General features: G+C 47.9%; 1 protein-coding gene across 2 annotated transcripts in view; it reads right to left on the bottom strand.

Moving 5' to 3' along the window:
- The window catches only part of LOC144890564 (uncharacterized), a 63,879-nt gene that overhangs the window by 9,856 nt on the left and 31,852 nt on the right, over nucleotides 1-22,171 (bottom strand). For both annotated transcript variants that reach the window (XM_078771160.1, XM_078771159.1), the window contains exons 5-6: nucleotides 2,656-3,108; nucleotides 296-349 (exon numbers count right to left, since the gene is read on the bottom strand). In XM_078771160.1, coding sequence (XP_078627286.1) covers nucleotides 296-349; nucleotides 2,656-3,108 — 507 coding nt within the window. The remainder of the gene's footprint in view (nucleotides 1-295; nucleotides 350-2,655; nucleotides 3,109-22,171) is intronic.

The raw sequence follows: 22,171 nt of genomic DNA, 5'->3' as shown, positions 1-22,171 counted from the left end.
GAACAATATGCTTATGATAATTCTCAGATTATAATAAATACAAGAAAGAAGCTTTTACAATTTTCAATAAAATATAAAATCTTTGTATATGTTAAAAGAATAGCGGAAGTCAAAGCGGAAGCGGAAGCTTTGTATAGCGGAAGTCAAAGAGGTAAGCGTTGGGAGAATCATTTTTGCCACAAAACATAACAGTTGAATATGACATCATTGTGATTGCTTATTGAATGGAAACGTGAGATATCTGATATTTTTATGGACAGCATAAGTGTGGGAAACGGAAAGTGCCAAAAAATACCTTTGTCTTTTATGTTGCTATTGGAAATTGTAGTTGTCACTTCTGTAAATTGATCTGTAACACAACATATCAATCATAATAATCATTGTGTCCACTCCTGTAGAAGCCCATTAGTTTGAGTTTAGACAAAGTATGATAAACCTCATTTAAACCTAAATATACATGGTATACGCCAACATCCATGGATCACTAACATAGCCTCACTATTGCCTTTTGCAGCCTCACGATGAAATTATTGGAACGGAACAGTGGATTTTCCAATATTGTCTTTTTGTTCAAAATAACAGCATATTGTAATGAAGACAAACATTATGAAACACTTTCTCTTAATTCCAAAATGTCTTCTCAAGAGAATATGTTTTCATCCACAATCACCATAACCAGGACAAACAATAACTTCATACATTACTAGCAGAAGTACCCGGCATTGCACCTCTATATCTCCAAAAGCGCTGCTTAGAAAAAATTGAGACATGGCTCATTGTAAAGAACTCTCCACAGGGAATAAAATATGTTAATGATGATGTCATAGGCACCTCCATTATTACGTCATAATTCAACAAGTGCAAAACTTCATCTGATCAAGATTAAATTTATTGAGCGTCATCTCGGGATAAATTAATTGGTGGATAAAAAAAATAATGATGATGACGTCATCGCTCACGTGGTTCAGCCGCCATATTGGTTTTAACACAAAAGCCTTAAAACCCACCAAAAACAAATCTGGTGAGGGTCCACAATCTCTGATTGCTCTTTCTTATTAATGTTATTATTATTACTAGTGAGATACCCATGCGACGCACAGGTGGGAGGCCAGAAGCAAACAGGCAATGCAGATACGGTGAATGCTAAAGCATGAAACCAATAAATTCCACATTCCTGTAGCACCCTCAGTCGCACGTCAGACATGGACAGCAAGTTCGTGAAGGACTTCCATGAAAAACGTACCCGCTCGCAAACAAACGGTTACGTTCACGTATAGAAACATCGATCGTGGGTCCATGGCGAATCTGCATATGGTGATCGCAAAGTTCACGTTTAGACAACATAACTTCACGTTTAGACAACATAATTCCAAACAACATAACTCCAATCACAAATTAATCACAAATAAACTTTTAACAACATTAATGTTTCCTTCATTGTAAAAACTACCAAGTCAACAGTTTAAAGGATTTTGAGCCAATAGGTGTTACGGCCTTTGCAAGATCGATGGAGACAGCGATCTGTTAGTGTATACACCACCCAAGTAGCTATGTGGAATTCTCTCATGTAGAGATTAAACTCACGTCATTTGAACTTTGGCCGAGGCCATTATTTACTTTTAATGATGTTTATATACGAATCAAAAAGAAGATAATTGGTTTTGGTCATCCTTTCCGCATATCTCGTGGGATTGTGAGTTGGAGAGACGACCGTGATGGCGGGGAGGGGATTGGTATTCTCTCAAGCAGGGATTCAACCCATGTCCTTATAAAAGGTATTTGGCCGGGGTTACCGAGTCCGATCGGTGCAGCCGTTTGTGCGGCACCCGGGAAAATAACGTTATGCGGGAGTCCAAACCTGAAAATGCTGGAGGCCAAAGCTGAAATTGGAAAAACAATATAGCCCATTTTACTCCCAGGGGTCCCAGGATTACCCACCCAAAATATTGTTGCGATCGGTTCAGCCGTTTTTGCGGTACCTTCGAACGGACAGACAGACGGATGGACAGACAGACAGACAGACGGACGGACATTTGGTGAATTATAGTAAGATTACGAAAACGGTACTACTGTATTAGGAAACCTGGGCTAATTTATCCGAAGCGGCTTGAAGGTGAAGCATGAAGGCATGAAGCGTAAGGCCTATATGTAATGTGTCTTTTGAAGACACGTTTTTGATATTTGGTCATTTTAACAATCGGTTTGTTTGTGTTTCACACTGAATGAAAAACGTAAAGATAGAGCATGGCGATTGTGATATATGACAGGTTCGACGATAAGTTTGGCCTGATCGGCATAGAAATCACATTGGCGGTGTGTGGAGTCAGCTGTCGTATGCCGTAATGACATCACAGATGTAATCACATCACATCACTCCTGTCATGTGACCATATCCTCAGCTCTGATTGGTGTACGTTTGTTAGGGACATGCATGCATACATACATACATACATACATACATACATACATACATCCAAACTGTTCTAGATGGCTTTGCCTTATGGGCTACGCCATAAAAAAGCAGAGCTACTTCTCGTACTGTATTCTTTAAAATCTCAAATATAAAGATGTATTTATAAGTCATTTTAATTGAAGTATATTCCAGCTGAGTATATTCAGCGAATCCACATCCCAGGTTAACCCCACATAACTTACCAACCACCTCCAGCCTGGTTCCTCCACCACAATCTCCATATGTTCCATAACGTGATCTGATCTTGATAACACAGAAATAATCTCCAGAGTCGTTCACGTTGAGCTGGAAAATCTCCAGAGTGAATCTTCTTCTTCTCAGGTTCGAATGTTCTTGTATTTCATGAACAGTTTGATTCGCACGGTTAATGTATTCCACTGACGCAGATTTTCCAGAGAAAACTGTTTTCCCTGTGAAGCTGTTGGGACAGTGTTTGTACCAGTACACGATGGGATCATCTGTAATGTACACGATGTGATTATCTGTGTAACTGCTCTTCATGGAGACGTCACAGTGGAACTCGGCCCGTCCGTTCACAATGGCGGTGGTTGTGGTTGTTGGTTGGGACACAGAGAGATTGACAGATGATGGTGGTGACCTCTCCGTGCAACCACAATGTTCCAGTTCCAGCGTCTCTGAGACGGAGCACAAAGAGGAAGAGGGACATTATTAGTCTGCTGGTGTATGTGGGATGACAAATGGCATGGGTTTTGATGCATACACAACCATATGACACATACATGACTAAGCACTGTACAGTATTCGTGGCCCTGAAATAAAATACATTTATGGCTGTTTGTGCCCAGCGAGATCATCAAAACTTACTCTGTCTGATATTTTATTTCCTCGGCGTTGCATCGCTCGGCGCTGCCATCTTTTTCAGAATCCCACTGTTACTCCGCCTTCAAAGCGCATGGGAAATTTGATTGGTTGAGACAGTGTGTGAAATTTTGCCCAAGTACAGCTGAACAGGAGGTTTTTGGAAATGCAAACTTTGCGATTTGTGTTCCACAGTGTTTAAATACATGATTCAATCGAAATAAATAAACATTTTAAAGGTTGTAGAAAAAACAGAAAATAAACCATTGAATCTGAAGTTTACAGCTGCTGATGCATTTTCTCTTCGTTCATTATTTCCTCTTGTCCCACTTGGGACACTGACATAGCGCATAAAATCGTTTCCATTGAATTTGGTTCCAAGCGAGCTCTTTCGCTCTGCTCCATGATGGTTTCCTATCATCAAAGGCTTCTTTGAAGGTACTCCTCAGTCTTTTTTGGCCTTCCTCTCTTTATCTTCCTACCAGGTGGAATACATTAAATGGTGAATCTTTCAGGTCGCTTCTGGGATAGTCGTAGGGCATGATCTGCCAAACTCAGACATCTCTCTGTCACGATAACACTCAGGCGCCATAGTCCACTCTGTGCCAACACATCCTCACTGGTAATGTGGTCTCTCCAGGTGATGGATCTCGAGCTGGTGGAGACATAGCTGATGAAGGATGTCCAGCATATGAGCTTCTTTGTCGCCACTGAAAACATTTTTCAATTTTCTCTTGAACTTTTTTCAATTCTTTCTTCAAGTGAGGTTGTAGTTCACTTGTCCCATTGCTTTACTCATTCTAATCCTCTAATTTATGTGCCTTCCTAACTCCGAGGATGTTCCCACGGAAAACTGAGCAATGGTATTGGTGTGTAATCCTGTGGAGATCGAAGCTTGTGGAGCGCTCGCCAAGTGGATTAAAGGGGAACCCAAACCCTCAGACCACCTCGACTCTAATCTATCCCTTGATACCCTACAAAATAGATATGATGTGTCTTTTTTCAAACTTGCAATTTATAAAGTTGGTAATTTTGCAATTAAAAGTCGAAATCTTCTCCACAAATAGCCGAGACGTCACACCATGAAGTCGACTGATACTTCCATATTGTTTACGAGTTGCATCGCGGTACGATTCAACTCAAATGTACGACTCATATGCCGGGTCGATGCCTTGGTGGTTGTAGTAATATAAACCAAGACAGTTTCATGCTACAGCAATGGCTGAAAGATCTGAGGGTTTCCAGAAATTGGACGAGGTTTGTCGGAATCCCCAAGTGTCGATCGGGCCTACAAAATGTTCGCGTTTGTGCTCGGAACATTTTACAGAGCACCGTTACGAAACAACAGAGATAGTCAGGTCTTTTCGTTATCTGCCACAATTGAGAGAGGTTGACACCCTCATGATTAAGCGGAAGAAACAGCCGTCACTCAAAACTGTAAGACCATCCAGCACCACTTCCCCCTCCAAAATCCATCATTAACCATCACCCTAGCGAACAATGCCCATGACCACCCCACACCTGCGCCACTCCACCATCCTCCACAATCCCCCTTTAACCATCACCCCCACAATATCCACCACCATCCCATCCCCACCCCTGTGCAATCCCCATCAACCGTCACCCTACATAACAATACCCACAAACACTGTAACATACTGCTTTATTAACCAAAGGCCATGTGGCATGCTCTTGCTAGATCTCTGTCAATCGTGTTCGAGCTGGACGGAATATAAACAGGGGGTTTTTTGTTGTTTTTTTTGTATCCAGAATCGAGACTCGTGTAAGAGCTAACACATTGAACATGAAAATATGCACAGACACATAAAACATGCAATGAAGGGGGAGGGCTGGGGGAGGAGGGAGGGGTACACGGTATAATGCAAATGAACACTTCTAGGAATTTCAGGAAAGAAGATGGGGATTTAAAGAGGCGGATTTGGGGTGAATTAATGGGGGTAGAAAAGATCAAGGTTTTGGATGTGGGAAGACAAGATATGGTGGTGAACAGCTGTTTTAAAGACCTGGAGGGATGAGTGGGTTTGAAGAGAGTGAGGGAGTTTGTTCCAGAGGCAGGAGAAAAGAGGAATGAAAGAGTGAAGGTGAGCAGAGAGTCTTGATTTTGGCAGTTTCACCAGAAGAGGTTTGCTGGCAGATCTTGTGCGACCTGAAGGAATATTTGGGGGGCAAAGCACAGACAGAACTGGGGGAGCAAGGCCGGAGAGGAGTCGGTAGAAGATAGAAAGACCACCATCCTGCCTGCAGTGAGAGAGAGAAAGGCCCTCAGAATCAGCTTCATCGTGGGGGATTCCAATGATTCTGAATTCTTTGGTTTCAACAGCATGAAGCCGAGCTAGGTGTGAGGCAGGAGCACCGGCCAGAGGGGGGAACAGTATTCCATTGAGCTGCAGATGAAAGCTTTGTATGTGGTGAGGAGCTCAGAAGTGCCAAGGAAGGACTTCAAACGACGGAGGATGCCCAGTCGGTGACTGGCTTTGGAGGCCAGCTTGGAAATGTGGTTTTCCCAGGAAAGATCGTGGCAGATAGTGAGACCCAAAAGCTTGAGTGACAGAACTTCTTGGAGAGGATTGTTCAGAAAGTAGATGGGAGGGTTTTCCAGACGGTCTTTCCGGAGAGACAAAGTGAGAGTGTGAGATTTGTCAGGATTGAAAGAGATGATCCACTTGTTTGACCAGTTTGTGATATTGTCCAGGTCTGCAGAGAGGGAAGAGGCTGCTGCCTGCCAAACATGACGGAATACAAAGGAATACTCTATGTGCTGAAGGAATACAAAAATACAAACATGTGCTGTGTCGTGCCTGCGCCATGTTTCTTCTGGAGTAAAAGAACTGATTTATCAATTAATACAAAATCCCTGATAAACAGGCAATTGAACAGAAAAACAAAACCTACCAATCAATCTCTTTTTTGTGTGTGTACAAGATCGAGGCTCGTGTAAGAGCTAACATTAATGACAAAAGACAAAATAAAGGGAGTGGGAGACAAGATGGGGAGAGAGGGGGAAGCACACAAGTACAGCATTTGAGAGCAGGGACATCGGGACAGGCGTTTTCATCTTTACTACGAACATAACATCGCCATCTTCACTAACACCATATCCGTCTGAATTGCTCGCACAAGGCTCGAAACGATAAGGCTCCATAATTCCCCTGAAAGTGTTTCCATCACTAATTTTGTCTCCAACAGTTTCTACACAATCCCACTCATCAGTTTCGACATACTGAGAACATTTAGAGTTGCTAATGATGGTGGAATCAATATCGGAATCCAAGCTTGATATGCACTGTTCTCTATGTAAAACTGACGTTTGGATCAAGGTGAGTTCGTGTGACGTCATGGGTAAAATGAAGACTGGTGTTGTCTTAACGGTTAAGGTGGCTTGTTTCAGTCTTGAGTTCAAGCCCCAGTTGTGCCATTGAATGAACACCAGGTGGGTTGATTCACCCTGTCATCTATCTATAATTCCAGTAATCTCTGTACGTTTGTACGTTTGTACGTTTGTACGTTTGTTTGTCTGTGACCGCTGTTTCTCGACAACCACGGGTCCGATATACTTTTAACTTGCCAGGTATATTGCTGGGGACCCGAGGATGTGCCTTTTCAAGGTTTGAAATTAATCGGACAAGTACTTACCGAGCTATGGCGATTTAGCCGTTCGCCGTTCGCTTTGGCGTTGCGAATGGACCAAACCATTGCATGTAAATAGAGGGGGGGGTTCTGTGGTCGTTGCGAATGGACCAAACCATTCATGTAAATAGAGGGGGGGGGTTCTGTGGTCGTTACTGCCACGTGGTTTCAAAGTTTTTTTTTGCTGTTGTTGTTTGCACGCATGTTTTTTTGCACCCACGTACGGGCACGCCCTAGGATGTTTACACACACACACCCCTACACAAATTTTTTTTTTTTTTTTTTTTTTGGCAAGGAACGGGCACCCACGTACGGGCACGTCCTAGCTTATATATAGTACGGGCATGCCCTAGTCTATCTATAATTCCAGTAATCTCTGTCTGTCTGTCTGTACGTCTGTACGTTTGTCTGTGACCGCTGTTTCTCGACAACCACGGGTCCGATATACTTTTAACTTGCCAGGTATATTGCTGGGGACCCGAGGATGTGCCTTTTCAAGGTTTCATATTAATCGGACAATTACTTACCGAGCTATGTCCAAAAAACGATTCAACCAATCAGAGAGCAGCGAACGATCGCGTGTGCCGAACGTGGAGGACACACTCTGCCTCGGATGGCACATTTGAGAGCGTATTCATTTATTTCACGTTTGCAAACTATGTTGGCGTTAAACTATGTTTTAAAACTAATAAAACCGAATTTGCGATTCATTCGCTTTCCTGCGCGTTTGTGCACGCGATGGCGATTTCTTTACCAAACTCCGGAAGCCGTTCGCTTTGGACCAAACCATTGCATGTAAATAGAGGGGGGGGATTGTCACCGTACTCGCAAGCCGTTCGCTTTGGACCAAACCATTTCATGTAAATAGAGGGGGGGGGGTTCTGTGGTCGTTCGCTTTGGCTTTGCGAATGGACCAAACCATTCATGTAAATAGAGGGGGGGGTTCTGTGGTCGTTCGCTTTGGCTTTGCGAATGGACCAAACCATTCATGTAAATAGAGGGGGGGGGTTCTGTGGTCGTTGCGAATGGACCAAACCATTCACATCGAATCATCGAATCACATCGAATGGACCAAACCGTTCGCTTTGGACCAAACCATTGCATGTAAATAGAGGGGGGGGTTCTGTGGTCGTTGCGAATGGACCAAACCATTTCATGTAAATAGAGGGGGGGGGGGGGATATAATTTTAGATATATATATAGTACGGGCATTGGCAAGGAACGGGCACCCACGTACGGGCAATGCCCTAGTAGATATAGTACGGGCAATGCCCTAGTCCTTCCAATGTTGGCAAAATGAGCAGCAGCTAGCTGGTAAGGGGGAATTGCATTAGCGGCACAGCAGTACCTCTGGAAAATGATGCACCAAGCAGCCACGGGCTGCATACGCATAGATAAATAAAAAAATTGGCAAAATCGATAATCGACACACTGGGGCTTTTGGCAACACACAAATTGGCAAAAAAAAAAAAAAAAAGCCTTCATATTAGATTAATAATTTTCAATGTTTTCAGAAAACCATTTTGCGTTTGGGTGTCTAACTGTCTAATTGACTTTAAGCACTCAATCACATACTCCAATGAAACAGTTGAAGGACACATTGTTTACTTTATCACCTTAACATTGTCTTGAATGTCAATTTGTAATTTTATTTTCAAAAACGATGTGATAAACGTCAAGTCAAGTAAAACGCTTGCCACTTCAAACCTCTGGCTGTAAAATTTTACCTCAAGCACCAGAGGTAGATGGAGGTTATGTTTTCACACCTGTCTGTCTGTGTTTGTGGACAGGATATCTCAAAAAGTTGTGGATGGATTGAGAACAAAAATTGGTGGAAAGGTTGGGTGTGTGAGAAGGATAGAATAATTAGATGTTGGTGAAGATCCGGATCCAGATTCGGATACAATAATTTTTAAAGTGATTCTTCACCATTGAGAGATACGGCAAAAAAACGATATACAGGAGCATGATCTAAATATCTATAAAGCTCAGTTGACCTTTTGCTCCACGAAATAACAGCGAAACGGAGTTGAGTAAAAGGGTGAAAATTCAACAGATGCTGTGATAAATAACTACTTCTGTCGGTTTGAATGTTTGAAAGAGAATAGACGTCTGGATGAATTTTTGTATTAAATTTAAATCCCGATATATATATATATATATATATATATATATATATATATATATTTATATATATATATATATATATATATATATATATATATATATATATATATATATATATATATATATACATATATATATATATATACATATACATATATATATATATATATATATATATATATATATATATATACATATATATATATATATATATATATATATATATATATATATATATATATATATATATATATATATATTGTTGCGGATATGCGATTTGCATCCATCCATATCCGCTTGTAAATATTCCCCTATTTCCTCAATACTTCCCAACTCTCCCCAATCCCCCATTCCCTAGTCCCATTTTCTGTAAACAACACTCTGTAGACCCGACCTCCCCCTATTTCCCCCATTAAATGTCGCATCCAGGTCCACCGCATCTCAGGTAGACAACGATAGGACATCTTGCTAGTTATTCTTAGTCTATGTCAGTTAAGGTTTCGTTTCCATTAATTCTGACCCTTCGTTGCACCAGAATGTGATTGTATGGCACCGTTAGGAAGTTTAGGACCTCCCAATACCTCCCCGCAGCTCTTCCTCACAGTTCTCTTCAACAACAACAACAACAACAACGAGCGCAGGGAGTGCGCGTCCTCACTCCGGCTTGGTAGGAGTGGTGGGAGGACACCAGGCCTTCCCAACGAGCCGCCATCGGACATGTGCTCGACGGGGTTACCAAACAGGGGCTCCCTGTCGGCTCCTCGTCAAGGGCGGAGCCCGGTAACCCCCGCACCCAATGGAAGCGGCGGACCGGCCCCAGTTGGGGCGGAACCAACCAGCCGAGGGCGTGTCACTCCCCGCTGAGCATGCGCAGTGAGAGAGAGGTGACGTCAGAGATGCGCGTCGAGCTTGGAGCAAGCAAGACCACCTCCGAGCGCTGTGAGACCTCCCTGCATCTTGAACCGTGCTTTATCCTGTCCCCGAGCCAAGGTGCACCTTGTGCCAGCGACCTACCTGTCCATTCCTGCCATCAATCCCCGTGTGAGTCTACCTTGTCCGTTTGTCCGTGGTCTGTCTGGGAATAGATAAGACTGTATTTAAGTGCCCATCTCTTCTGTGTCTTTACCTCACTCTGCCTTGTAATCTACCCCCTTTTCTCCACCACTGTAATTATACCCTCCTCCGGAGGTTTTGAGAACTGTACCCCCCTTGCGTCGTTTCATCTTTCCCAGTCGTCGTGTCCTTTCTATCATTGATTTAGCATAGCGCGATTGGCCAACGTCTGGGTGAATCGGGTGAGTCGGGAAGAAACGGGGAACAACTGTTCGGCCGCGGTTACCTCCGCTCGGTAAATAACATCCAATCCGCGGACCATAACAACTGGTGTCAGGGAGTGAGATACGAGGCCCGAACCAAATTTTTAAAACAGCTAGACAAAATTTGGTCGAAATTACAAAGTACCGAAATTGCTTTTGTTTTACAAAAACCCGAATTTTGAAAGTCGCGCTATGGGAGATCAAGACGGCTGGGTTCCGGTAGAGGAGAGTGAGGCAGGGTCGATCCAGGGCCAAATTGAGGGACATGAGGAGAGCGAAGCAGTGAGGGCGGCAGGTTCGCAAAATGGCGGCGCTAGGCATGGGGAAGAGGAGCGCGAACAACAGGTCGGCGCCGCGCAGGGGATTGCCGTAGCTGTACCCGTGCCGCCGATGGACATGCAAGTCCTCATGGCGCAAATAGGGGCCCTGTTGGCCCAGAATAGCGAGAAATTGAGGGAGGACATGGGGTCCAATAGCGAGAAATTGAGGGAGGACATGGGGGCCCAGATCGGAGGGTTAGGGAGTAGAATAGAGGGATTAGGAAACAAATTTGAGGGACTAGACAACAAATTTGAGGGATTAGACAATAGATTAGGGGAAATACAGGAGGGGTTAACGGGGGTAGAAAACAGAATGGCCGCTCAAGAGAATCAAATGGATGGGATGAAAAAGGGGTTAGAGGGGTTAGAAAACAGTATGGAAGGCAAATTGAGGGACATGAGGGACCAAGCGGAAAGGGAAGTTAAACAAATGGGGCAGCAGATAGAGGGGGTCAGAATGGGGGTAGAAACTAAATTGGATGCTCACAGGGAGGAAATGGAGCAGATGAGGGTGGCATCTGGGCAGGAGATGCAAGTGATGGGAGGGGAGATCAGAAGAGGTGTGAGTGAGGAGGTCGGAGGAGTGCGCGAGGAGGTGAGGCACTGTGAGGAGCGCATGGAGAAGGAGGTGAGAAAAGGGACTGTAAAATTGCAAGGTGGTATAGAGGAGTTGACGCTGGGAGTAGAACAGCTGACAGTGGGACAAAAGGAGTTGGGGGACCAGGTAAAGAAGAACACAGCGGTAATAGAGGGTTTAAAATCGACACAGAAGGAGATGAAAAAGGACGTAGGGGTAATTAAAAAAGAGTGTCAGACGGTACATGAGGACCTGACGAGGAAAATGAACAAGGTGGTAGAGGTGATGGAGGTTAAAGAGTGGGAGGTGCGGGAGCACATAGAAAAAAATAAGGTGGAGTTAGAGGAAGAACTTAAGGGGGCGCACGAGGAGATGAAGGAGGTGAAGCAGAAATTAGAAGAAGTGGAAGAAGGGGTGAGCGAAATTAAGAAGTGACGGAGAGAGGATAAGAAAGAGATAAAAGAGGAAGTAAAAGAATTGGTCCAAAGTCTGTGTTCGGATCGTGATGATGTGCTCATTAACCGGATGAGGGATTCGCAAGTGATGGAGGAGAAGCGAAGAGAAAGAGGACCCGGTGTAAGTGGTGACCAATATGGTCGTGCGTATGATGCGCCAGGTGGTTTAATAAACTTGGGGGTCGAGATGGACCCGGATGTTCGTGAGAGGCCAAGAGTGAGGTGTATGGCTGGTCCGGAGTGTATGGAACGAGGGTGCGAGCGAGAGGGTCCGGTGATAGGAGAGGTGCGAGGTGTGAGTGAGCAAGGTTGTGGTGGTATGGAATGGGTAGCGGGTTGCGGAAGCGTGACCCATGCATCGACACCAACAGGGGTAGTTTTTAGAGGGACAGGGGAGGCACGGGAGCCCCCTGGGGGTAATGTACTGTGGGAGCCCGGCCGGTTCAGCCCCGCGCTGACCCCGCAAGGGGCGACGCACGGGGTCCGGCAGGCGGGCAACGACTCGCATACGAGGTGGTCCCACAAGGTCCCACTCGCGCCGTATGACGGCAAGAGTGATCTACGAGCGTACCTGGCGCAGTTTGACTGTGTGTGTAAGGGCAACGGGTGGGGTGAGGACGAAGGTGGAGTACACCTGGTGGCCGCGTTGCGCGGCGCCGCGGCGGAGGTGCTGACGGCATTACCACCAGGTGCTCTCACCCTGCCAGCCCTCCGCGACGCCCTAATTAATCGATTCGGCATTGAACAGCAGAGCGAGCTTGTTAAAGCTCAGCTCGCGCTGCGAAAACGCAAGCCCCAGGAAGCCATCGGGGAACTTGCCCACGACATTCGCCGCGCAGTGGGGATCGCACATGCTAACATGGCAGCGGATTCCCGGGAAAGCCTGGCGCTGGACCATTTTATCCAGGCCCTCCCGGATATTGAGCTCTGGCAACAGCTCGCCATGTGGTGCCCGCAGACTCTGAGCCAGGTGGCTGACGCTGCAGCCCGTTGGGAAGCAGCGAGGCCCCTGGCCCGGGGGAGCGAGCGTCACGCAGTGGCGGTCCGCCAGGTGGGACCCCCGATGGAGGGAGGACCCCTTAGGGGTCCGCCCCCGACGTGAGTCCTGACCTGGCGGGCATGGTCCGGAGGCTGGTGGACCAGCGCCTGGCGGGACCTGGACCATGGCAGGCGGCCCCGGAGGTGGCCCGCGGTGGACCACGAGCGGGTAATCCAATTCGGACCTTCAGGGGGGGGAATTTGGAATTCCGGAGACAAGCACCTTATCAGGTGAGGTGCTATACTTGCAACCGTCTGGGTCACTTGGCGCGGCACTGTCGAGCCACGTGCCGGGATCATCCCCGGCGGTTGAGGTCCTTAACTCCGCCCAGGGGGGAGCGGGTTAGCCGACCCCAGACACCCCCCCCCCCCCCCCCCCGCCAGCCCCCAGGAAACTAGAAGGTTAGTAGGAGACTTAGGAGTAGGAGTAGATTAGTAGGAGTAGGTTAGTAGGAGTAGGTTAGTAGGAGAAGATTTAAGTAGGAGACTTGGTACCTGTAGTGGGGACGTAGTAGCTTAGTGTTTGATAATGACGTGGGAGCGCTGAGTGTAAGGGAAGACGGAGGAGCGCGAGTTTTAGAAGGGAGTAGACAGAGCAGATGATGCAGTGTGAATGGAAGTGCTGGTGAGCAGCTTCAAATGAGGCATTGGTGAGGCAATGCTCCGAGGTGTGTGTGAGTGTACAAGTGATGAATGAGAGAGCATTGCGGATGAGTGTCATGGTGAGTAGTGAGTGTTGTGGATCAGCGCGAATGCGCTTGGGGGAGAGAAGGGTGCAGGCGGCACCAAGTATGAGAGCACAGGTGTGCAAGTACAGGTGTGTGGAATATATGGAGCAGAGAATGAGTGGTGTGGAGAGAGTTGGAGTAAGTGGTACGGAGAGGTGTGCGTGGTGCGAAGGTGTGGATGGGGGAAGAGTGGACCCTTTTCACGAGTACCCGGGGAGGGTAGTTTAAAGAATAGTTAGAAGGTATAGGTAAATTGTGGTTGGATATTGGCATTTGTGGTGCGGTTGCAGAATGGTATTGTGGATGGGTGCATTGGTGTGGTGAAATTGGCTGGTCGTGTGGCCTGTTAGTATGAGTGTGAATGGTTGGGCACTCCGCCACTGTTAGATGCCGGCCAGGTGAGGCCGCAGGTGGGCTCTGGGAGCCGTTAGTGTCAGTGGGTGCCTGAGGATCCCGGGTGTGGATCGGGCAGCCCGTGCCAGAGAGGGCACCGAGGGGGTGAGAGTGCGAGAGGGCCTTCCCCAGTTAGTTAGGTTAGGGTGAGGAGCAGGTGAGCTCGGTAGGCAACAACAGTGGTGGAGGTGTGCAGGTGGGTGGACCAGCTGGGAGCGTCACACGACCCAGCCACCGAAATTGTGCGGGAGCACCGAGTGTTGAATCGGGGAGTGAGACCCAAATTGATGGTGTGCACCACAGATGGTCAATGGGATTTTGGTTCTTCGAACCACATAGAGTAATGAGGGCCAATGGTTTGGCAGGAGAAAGACCCCGGGTAATGTAACGTTGTTAAAGTCATTTAGGAAATAGTTAGGATTGATGAACCTGTCGCACCATACGCAGCCACTTACCTGAGGTGATGATGATGACTCCACACCTGTGTTTTCTTTGTTTTGTGTTGCAGGAAGTGAGAATTGCTGTTTGGATTTGTGAGACGCATCACGACGTGGATGAGACATTGGGGTGATTCCATCTCTCCCTCCTTAGGAGGGACTGATGATGAATTGGTGATGGCAAATTGTGATGTTGAGTTGGAGATGGCAAATTTTGATGAGAGTTGGAAATGGCAAATTTGATTGGTTAGGGGGGAGAGAAGACGAATTTGGTTTATGGGAGGAACGGGGAAGACAGTAGGGACGTTTGTTGATGTGTAAAGTAGATGTTTATGGGTAGTGCTGTGTTTTGTGGATACAGTAAGGGGTAAGGGAGGGGCAATGTAGGTTACCTGGTGGGGGGGGGGGGTACGGTAGGAACGTACCTGTCTCACCTGGTTCCCATGTGCCCCCAGTGTGCATTACCTTATATTGCATGCACTTTTGCGCCCTTACCACCTTACTCACCTGTCTTCTTTTGTCTCCCACCTCCGAGGATCTGGCTTTGGGGCAGAGAGAGAGGAGAGAGAGGTGCTGGCTCCGCAGTTGTGGGGCTGTACTTCCGCTGCTTGCTGCCTGGATCGATACACCATATGGACCGCAATTTTTGTGGCCGCCCACAATGGACCGCAGTTCTTTTGCGGTCAAGCACCACCCATTGATGGACCTCTGGGTCAACGTGGCACCTATGCCATACAGGTGAACCACTTTTAGTTGGCCCCCCCTGACGGCCACAATTAAGAAATGGACGTGGTTGGCGCCTTTCCTTATTTCTAAAGAAGCCAGAAGGCCAAGTGCACTCCATGAAGGCAAGACCAGCGGCAGAACATCGGCCGGCTGCGACACCACCGGTGACCATGGACACTTGATTGTGCATTTTTTTATTGAACACTTTATTGGTGCACCGGATGGTGCTGACTGTGCATAATGGGGTGGTGCTTTTGGTGCTTGGAAGGGGTGCTCTGCACATTATTAAAGGCCATAGGGCCACAGGGCACTCGTGGGTTGGTGTATCGATGCTGGCATGCGTGCTCTCCCTATGCATAACATCTGCATGTGTTCCTCAAAGAACAGGTCCTGGATCGTAGTGTAAATATCAGTGTAGTCTTGTATAAATGATGCTCCCTACCGGCTGTATGTTTAGTTTGAGGATGCTTTCCGCGATTCGGTTATCCTGTGGGTGTGTTTCTGTTAGGAGAAGGGTGCAATGTCACAGGGGGACATATTTACTCATTTGTGAACATCTGTAAAACTGTCGCACTCAGGGTTGAGTTAATAGTAGAGGGAACTAAATCTGAGTGCCACACTAAAGTAGGTAAAAATTTATCGGGTCGGGACGCCCTGAGGTCGAGAAGGGTGCCGTGTTGCGGATATGGGATTTGCATCCATCCATATCCGCTTGTAAATATTTCCTCAATACTTCCCAACTCTCCCAAATCCCCCATTCCCTAGTCCCATTTTCTGTAAACAACACTCTGTAGACCCGACCTCCCCCTATTTCCCCCATTAAATGTCGCATCCAGGTCCACCGCATCTCAGGTAGACAACGATAGGACATCTTGCTAGTTATTCTTAGTCTATGTCAGTTAAGGTTTCGTTTCCATTAATTCTGACCCTTCGTTGCACCAGAATGTGATTGTATGGCACCGTTAGGAAGTTTAGGACCTCCCAATACCTCCCCGCAGCTCTTCCTCACAGTTCTCTTCAACAACAACAACAACAACAACAACGAGCGCAGGGAGTGCGCGTCCTCACTCCGGCTTGGTAGGAGTGGTGGGAGGACACCAGGCCTTCCCAACGAGCCGCCATCGGACATGTGCTCGACGGGGTTACCAAACAGGGGCTCCCTGTCGGCTCCTCGTCAAGGGCGGAGCCCGGTAACCCCCGCACCCAATGGAAGCGGCGGACCGGCCCCAGTTGGGGCGGAACCAACCAGCCGAGGGCGTGTCACTCCCCGCTGAGCATGCGCAGTGAGAGAGAGGTGACGTCAGAGATGCGCGCCGAGCTTGGAGCAAGCAAGACCACTTCTGAGCGCTGTGAGACCTCCCTGCATCTTGAACCGTGCTTTATCCTGTCCCCGAGCCAAGGTGCACCTTGTGCCAGCGACCTACCTGTCCATTCCGGCCATCAATCCCCGTGTGAGTCTACCTTGTCCGTTTGTCCGTGGTCTGTCAGGGTATAGATAAGACTGTATTTAAGTGCCCATCTCTTCTGTGTCTTTACCTCACTCTGCCTTGTAATCTACCCCCTTTTCTCCACCACTGTAATTATACCCTCCTCCGGAGGTCTTGAGAACTGTACCCCCCTTGCGTCGTTTCATCTTTCCCAGTCGTCGTGTCCTTTCTATCATTGATTTGGCATAGCGCGATTTTGCCAACGTCTGGGTGAATCGGGTGAGTCGGGAAGAAACGGGGAACAACTGTTCGGCCGCGGTTACCTCCGCTCGGTAAATAACATCCAATCCGCGGACCGTAACAATATATATATATATATATATATATACATATATATATATCTATATATATATATATATATATATATATATATATATATATATATATATATATATATATATATATATATATATATATACATACATATATATATATATATATATATATATATATATATATATATATATATATATATAAATATATATATGTATGTATACATAGGTTGCGAGAGGACGCTGGCGTTGCATATTCGCCGCTTCTCCGACTGGATGGATGTACAGGGTCTGCTTCTACCTTTCTGACCTGACATCTCACACCTGTCCTGCCTTTTCACACCCGCACGTGCCGCGTGTTCTCCGGCTGGATAACGGAATCTGCTTTTGATGGTACGGAATACGGAATTCGAAAGGCCCGCTCCCGTTGATTGTGGCCGTGGCCTTGTTTGCCGGTGGCCTTGTGGCCTTGTTTGCCGCTGTGGTCTTGATTAGCGGCTGCAGTCGTTTGCCGCTGCGTTTGCCGCTGCGTTTGCCGCTGCGTTTGCCGCTTTGCCTCCTCGACCTTGGCCTCGTACTCGTCCCTTCGCTCCTGCCTGGCATGGCTCTGAAGTACTCCGCCGCAAGGCTTCTTCTGCTCAATACCCGCTCCACCCCATCATGCATCTCTGCCATCAAATCAAATGGACTCCTCCGACGACCCAGGTACATTCACCGTGGCTCCGGTCGCAAGTTTGTTTATTTGCAATCAGGTCACTCCATCCCCGTCCTCTGGTCGGCTCAGCGCACTCTCACTCTTCGTCCCAGCGCACCTGGTCACAGCAACCCACACGATCGCACCTCTTGCCTACGAACCCTGGCTAAATCACCTGAATTCATCCCTGCTGTTCAAAACAACATCAAGCTCACCCTGTTCAACACCCGGTCCCTCAACAATAAATGCCTCATCCTGAACGAATACATCCTGGATAACAAACTGGACTTTCTCTGTCTCACCGAAACCTGGCAACAACCTCTGGACTACTACACACTCAACCTCACCACACCCAATGGATATTCCTACGTCAATAAACCACGCTCGGAGGGCCGAGGTGGTGGAATTGCCGTTATCCACCGTCAAGACATCAAGACCAACCTCATCTCCATCTCATCTGCTCCATCATTTGAACACCTGGCTTTAAAACTCTCTGGTCACACGCAGTCAGTCATGGCTGTCGTCTACCGCCCTCCCAAACCACACCCATCATTCCTGTCTGACTTCTCCTACTTTCTGACCCAGCTATGTTCCCTCTCCCCCTCAATCCTCCTCCTTGGTGATTTCAATATCCACATGGACTCCACTGACTCCACAATAACCACTGACTTCACTGATTTACTCACCTGCTTTAACCTCACTCAACATGTCGACTTTCCTACCCATATCCATGGTCACATTTTGGACCTTGTCTGCTCCACTGGATTAAATTTGCACCATCTCTATGGCTCCGACCTCACCCTCTCTGACCACTTAGCCATCACTCTGACCATCAACATCCCCGCCCCAACACCAAGGCATTATCGCACAATCAACTTCCGTAAGCTAAACGCTCTTTCACCTACCTCATTCTCATCCACCCTCTCTGAAAAAATGTCCACTTCTCCCTTCATTGACCTCCACACCCCTTCCGACCTCACTGACTACTACAACCACACTCTCTCCTCCTGCCTTGACCAGCTTGCGCCTGTAAAAACCAAAACAGTTTCTTTCACCCATTCTGCTCCCTGGTTTACCCCTGAACTCCACCTGATGAAAACTCGTGCTCGCCAACTTGAAAGACTCCGCAATAAAACGGGTCTCACAGTTCACTCCCAAGCCTACAAGGACCACATACAACACTACAAAGATGCCCTCTCCCGCGCCCGCTCTGCCTACTACTCTCAAATTATCCACTCTGGCTCCGGAAACCCAAAAGCACTCTTCTCGACAATAAACAAACTCCTCCGCCCCCTGAACACCACCACCCAGTCATTCACAGTAGACAACTGCATCTCCTTCCTCTCTTTCTTCCAACGCAAAATTGACAACATCTACAACAGCTTGACCACCGCCGCACCCGCTCCCCCTCCAACCACCTGCCCCCCCTTGTCCTGCCATCCCCTGTCTCGGTTCTCCCCAATCTCTCCTACTGACCTCTCTGAACTCCTCATAGGAATGAAAACTGCCACCTGCACTCTTGACCCCATCCCCTCCAGCTTTGTCAAAGCCTCCCTCCCTGCTCTCTCTCCACTTATCATTGCAACAATAAACTCCTCCCTGTCTACAGGCATCGTCCCACCTTCCCTCAAAATTGCTGCTGTTACCCCCATTCTAAAAAAACCTGGTCTAAACCCTGACACCCTAAACAACTTCAGACCCATCTCCAACCTACCCTTTCTGTCAAAAGTTTTGGAACGCGCTGTAGCCACTCAACTCAAACATCATCTCTCTGCCAATAACTTGTATGAAACATTCCAATCCGGATTCCGCTCCAACCACAGTACTGAAACTGCTCTCCTCAAAATCACCAACGACCTTCTCCTCTCCTCTGACGCTGGCAACCTCAACATTCTCGTCCTCCTCGACCTCAGCGCTGCCTTTGACACCATCGATCACACTATCCTCCTCACCCGACTTGAATCCACCTTTAACGTCACCGGCACTGCCCTCTCTTGGATTAAATCATACCTCTCTGACAGATGCCAGTTCATCTCCATCAATAACTGCAAATCCCCCACTGCTCCCCTCCCCCAAGGTGTCCCCCAAGGTTCAGTTCTTGGCCCCCTCCTCTTCATCCTTTACCTGTCCCCGCTCGGTCACTTAATCCGCCGTCATGGTCTCCAATTCCACTGCTTCGCCGATGACATCCAGCTTTTCATCTCCACCAAGTCCGTCTCCACCGACACCCACTCTATCCTGACAAACTGCATCACTGAAATAAAATCCTGGCTTCAAATCAACTTCCTCAAGCTTAACTGTGATAAATCTGAAATAATCATCATTGGCCCAAAAACGCTCACAAAATCCACCCATAACTTTGCCCTCAACATCGACGGTATCCCAGTATCCACCTCCCCTCACATCCGGAATCTTGGCGTCATCTTTGACCAAACCCTTTCCTTCGACAAATACACTAAACAGATCACAAAGTCAGCCTTCTTTCACCTGAAAAACATTGCCCGTCTCCGCTCATCCCTCTCCTCCACGGCTGCAGAAACCCTCATCCACGCCTTCATCACCTCCCGTCTGGACTACTGCAATAGCCTCCTCTATGGTTCACCCTCAAAAATCACCAATAAACTCCAATACATTCAGAACTCCGCTGCCCGTCTACTCACTCATTCCCGGACCCGTGACTACATCACCCCCGTCCTTTACAAGCTTCACTGGCTCCCCATCCCCCAGAGAATCCAGTACAAAATCCTCCTCTTGACATACAAAGCCCTCCATAACCTGGCCCCATCCTACCTGGCTGACCTCCTCTCCAGACACACTCCCACCCGCAACCTCCGCTCTGCTGGTACCAACCTCCTGACCCCCTCCATCCGGACCAAATTCAGATCCTGGGGGGACAGGGCCTTCTCCATCGCTGCTCCCACCCTCTGGAACTCACTACCTCACACCATCAGAGACTCCTCCTCACTCACCACATTCAAAACATCACTAAAGACCCACCTGTTCAACGCTGCATTCAACATTCAACCCACAGCATTTAACCCCTGACTATCTCTTCTCCTTCTCCCTCCTTTTGCTTTAAATATTTCCCTATTGATTCTTGTCTTGTCTTTTTGATTCTTGTCTTATATATATGCCGTATATCGCTGCTGTTTGTTTTCTTGATTCTTGTCTTTTTGCAATTGTTGTTTTCATGTATTGTTATGCATTATGTTTTCCACTCTGTCAAAGCGCCTTTGGGCTTCTGGAAAAGCGCTATACAAAATAAATGAATTATTATTATTATTATATATATATATATATATATATATATATATATATATATATATATATATATATATATATAGATATGTATGTATGTATATATATATATATATATATATATATATATATATATATATATATATATATATATATACATATACATATATATGTGGCGGACACATTGTCAATGGGCAATAATTCCACGCACCAGTGGGTGGGCGAGTGTCCGGGCGTGGAAGCGCGGCTCGGGCCACGCCCGGAGCGAAGGCATCACGAGCCGCAAGGTGGAACTGAGGACATGCCCCACCTTTCGGCCGACCGGCCACGCCCGGGGGCAAGGCGTGGCCTCGGGACATATATGCGGGCTCGATAGTCGAGCCCGCCCAGTGCTTACGTGTGAGCTGTTAATAAAGCGTTTCAGTTTGTACAACGCGCTGTGGCCTACCTTCTTGGCAAACGAATCGTGTGTGCACAGCACCACACTGGTGACCCCGACCGGTTCAGCCATAGCTGACCCCTGAACGCGCCATGGCTACCAACGCTGTCGCCGTCAAACTCCCGGAGTTCTGGGAAGCGCAAGCCGACGTTTGGTTTGTGCAGGCCGAAGCTCAATTCCAGCTCCGGGGCATCACGGTGGACGAGACCATGTACTACCACGTGGTCGCCGCCCTCGGGCGCGGCACTGCCGCAGGCGTCGTGTCCATCCTTCGGCACCCGCCGGGCGACCACAAGTACGCGGCGCTCAAACGTCTCCTCCTCGCCACGTTCGGGCTCACGGAGGTCAAACGCGCCGACCGCCTCCTGGACCTTTCCGCCCTCGGCGACACACGACCGTCCGTTCGGATGGATTTTATGCTGTCCCTTCTTGGAGACCAGCGTCCGGATTTCCTGTTCTGAGCGCTTTTCCTCTGCCAGCTACCTGTGCAAGTGCGGCTCGCACTGGCCGGTTCGCAATTAACGGAACCCCGCGCCCTGGCCGGAGAGGCCGACAAATTTTTCGCGGCCTGCGACACGTGGTCGGTGTACAGTGCTGCCGTAGTGGATCCTGGTGCGGAGGCTACAGTGCCCCCTGCTTTCCTCGTGGCCGCTGCTACGCCCTGCCCACTACCGCCGCCGCCACCACCACCGCCGCCGGCACGGCCGTCGCGGCCGCCACCACCGCAAACCTGGTGCTACTATCATGCCAGGTTCGGCCGCAAGGCTAGAACGTGCCACACGCCGTGTTCTTTTGACGGGTCGGGAAACGACCGGGTCGGCGCTCACTTGTGGCCATGAGCGTCGGCCATTCCGGCAGCCTCCTGTTCATCACAGACACATCGTCTGGTCGTAGTTTTCTGTGCGACACGGGAGCGCAGGTAAGCGTCCTCCCTGCCTCCGCGTCCGACAAGCAAGCCGCGGGC

The sequence above is a fragment of the Myxine glutinosa genome, chromosome 1, assembly GCF_964187855.1.
Source record: "Myxine glutinosa chromosome 1, kmMyxGlut1.1, whole genome shotgun sequence".
NCBI classification, from domain to species: Eukaryota; Metazoa; Chordata; class Myxini; order Myxiniformes; family Myxinidae; genus Myxine; species Myxine glutinosa.
The sequence above is the reverse complement of the archived record's forward strand: the minus strand, read 5'-3'. Positions and strand labels throughout refer to the sequence as shown.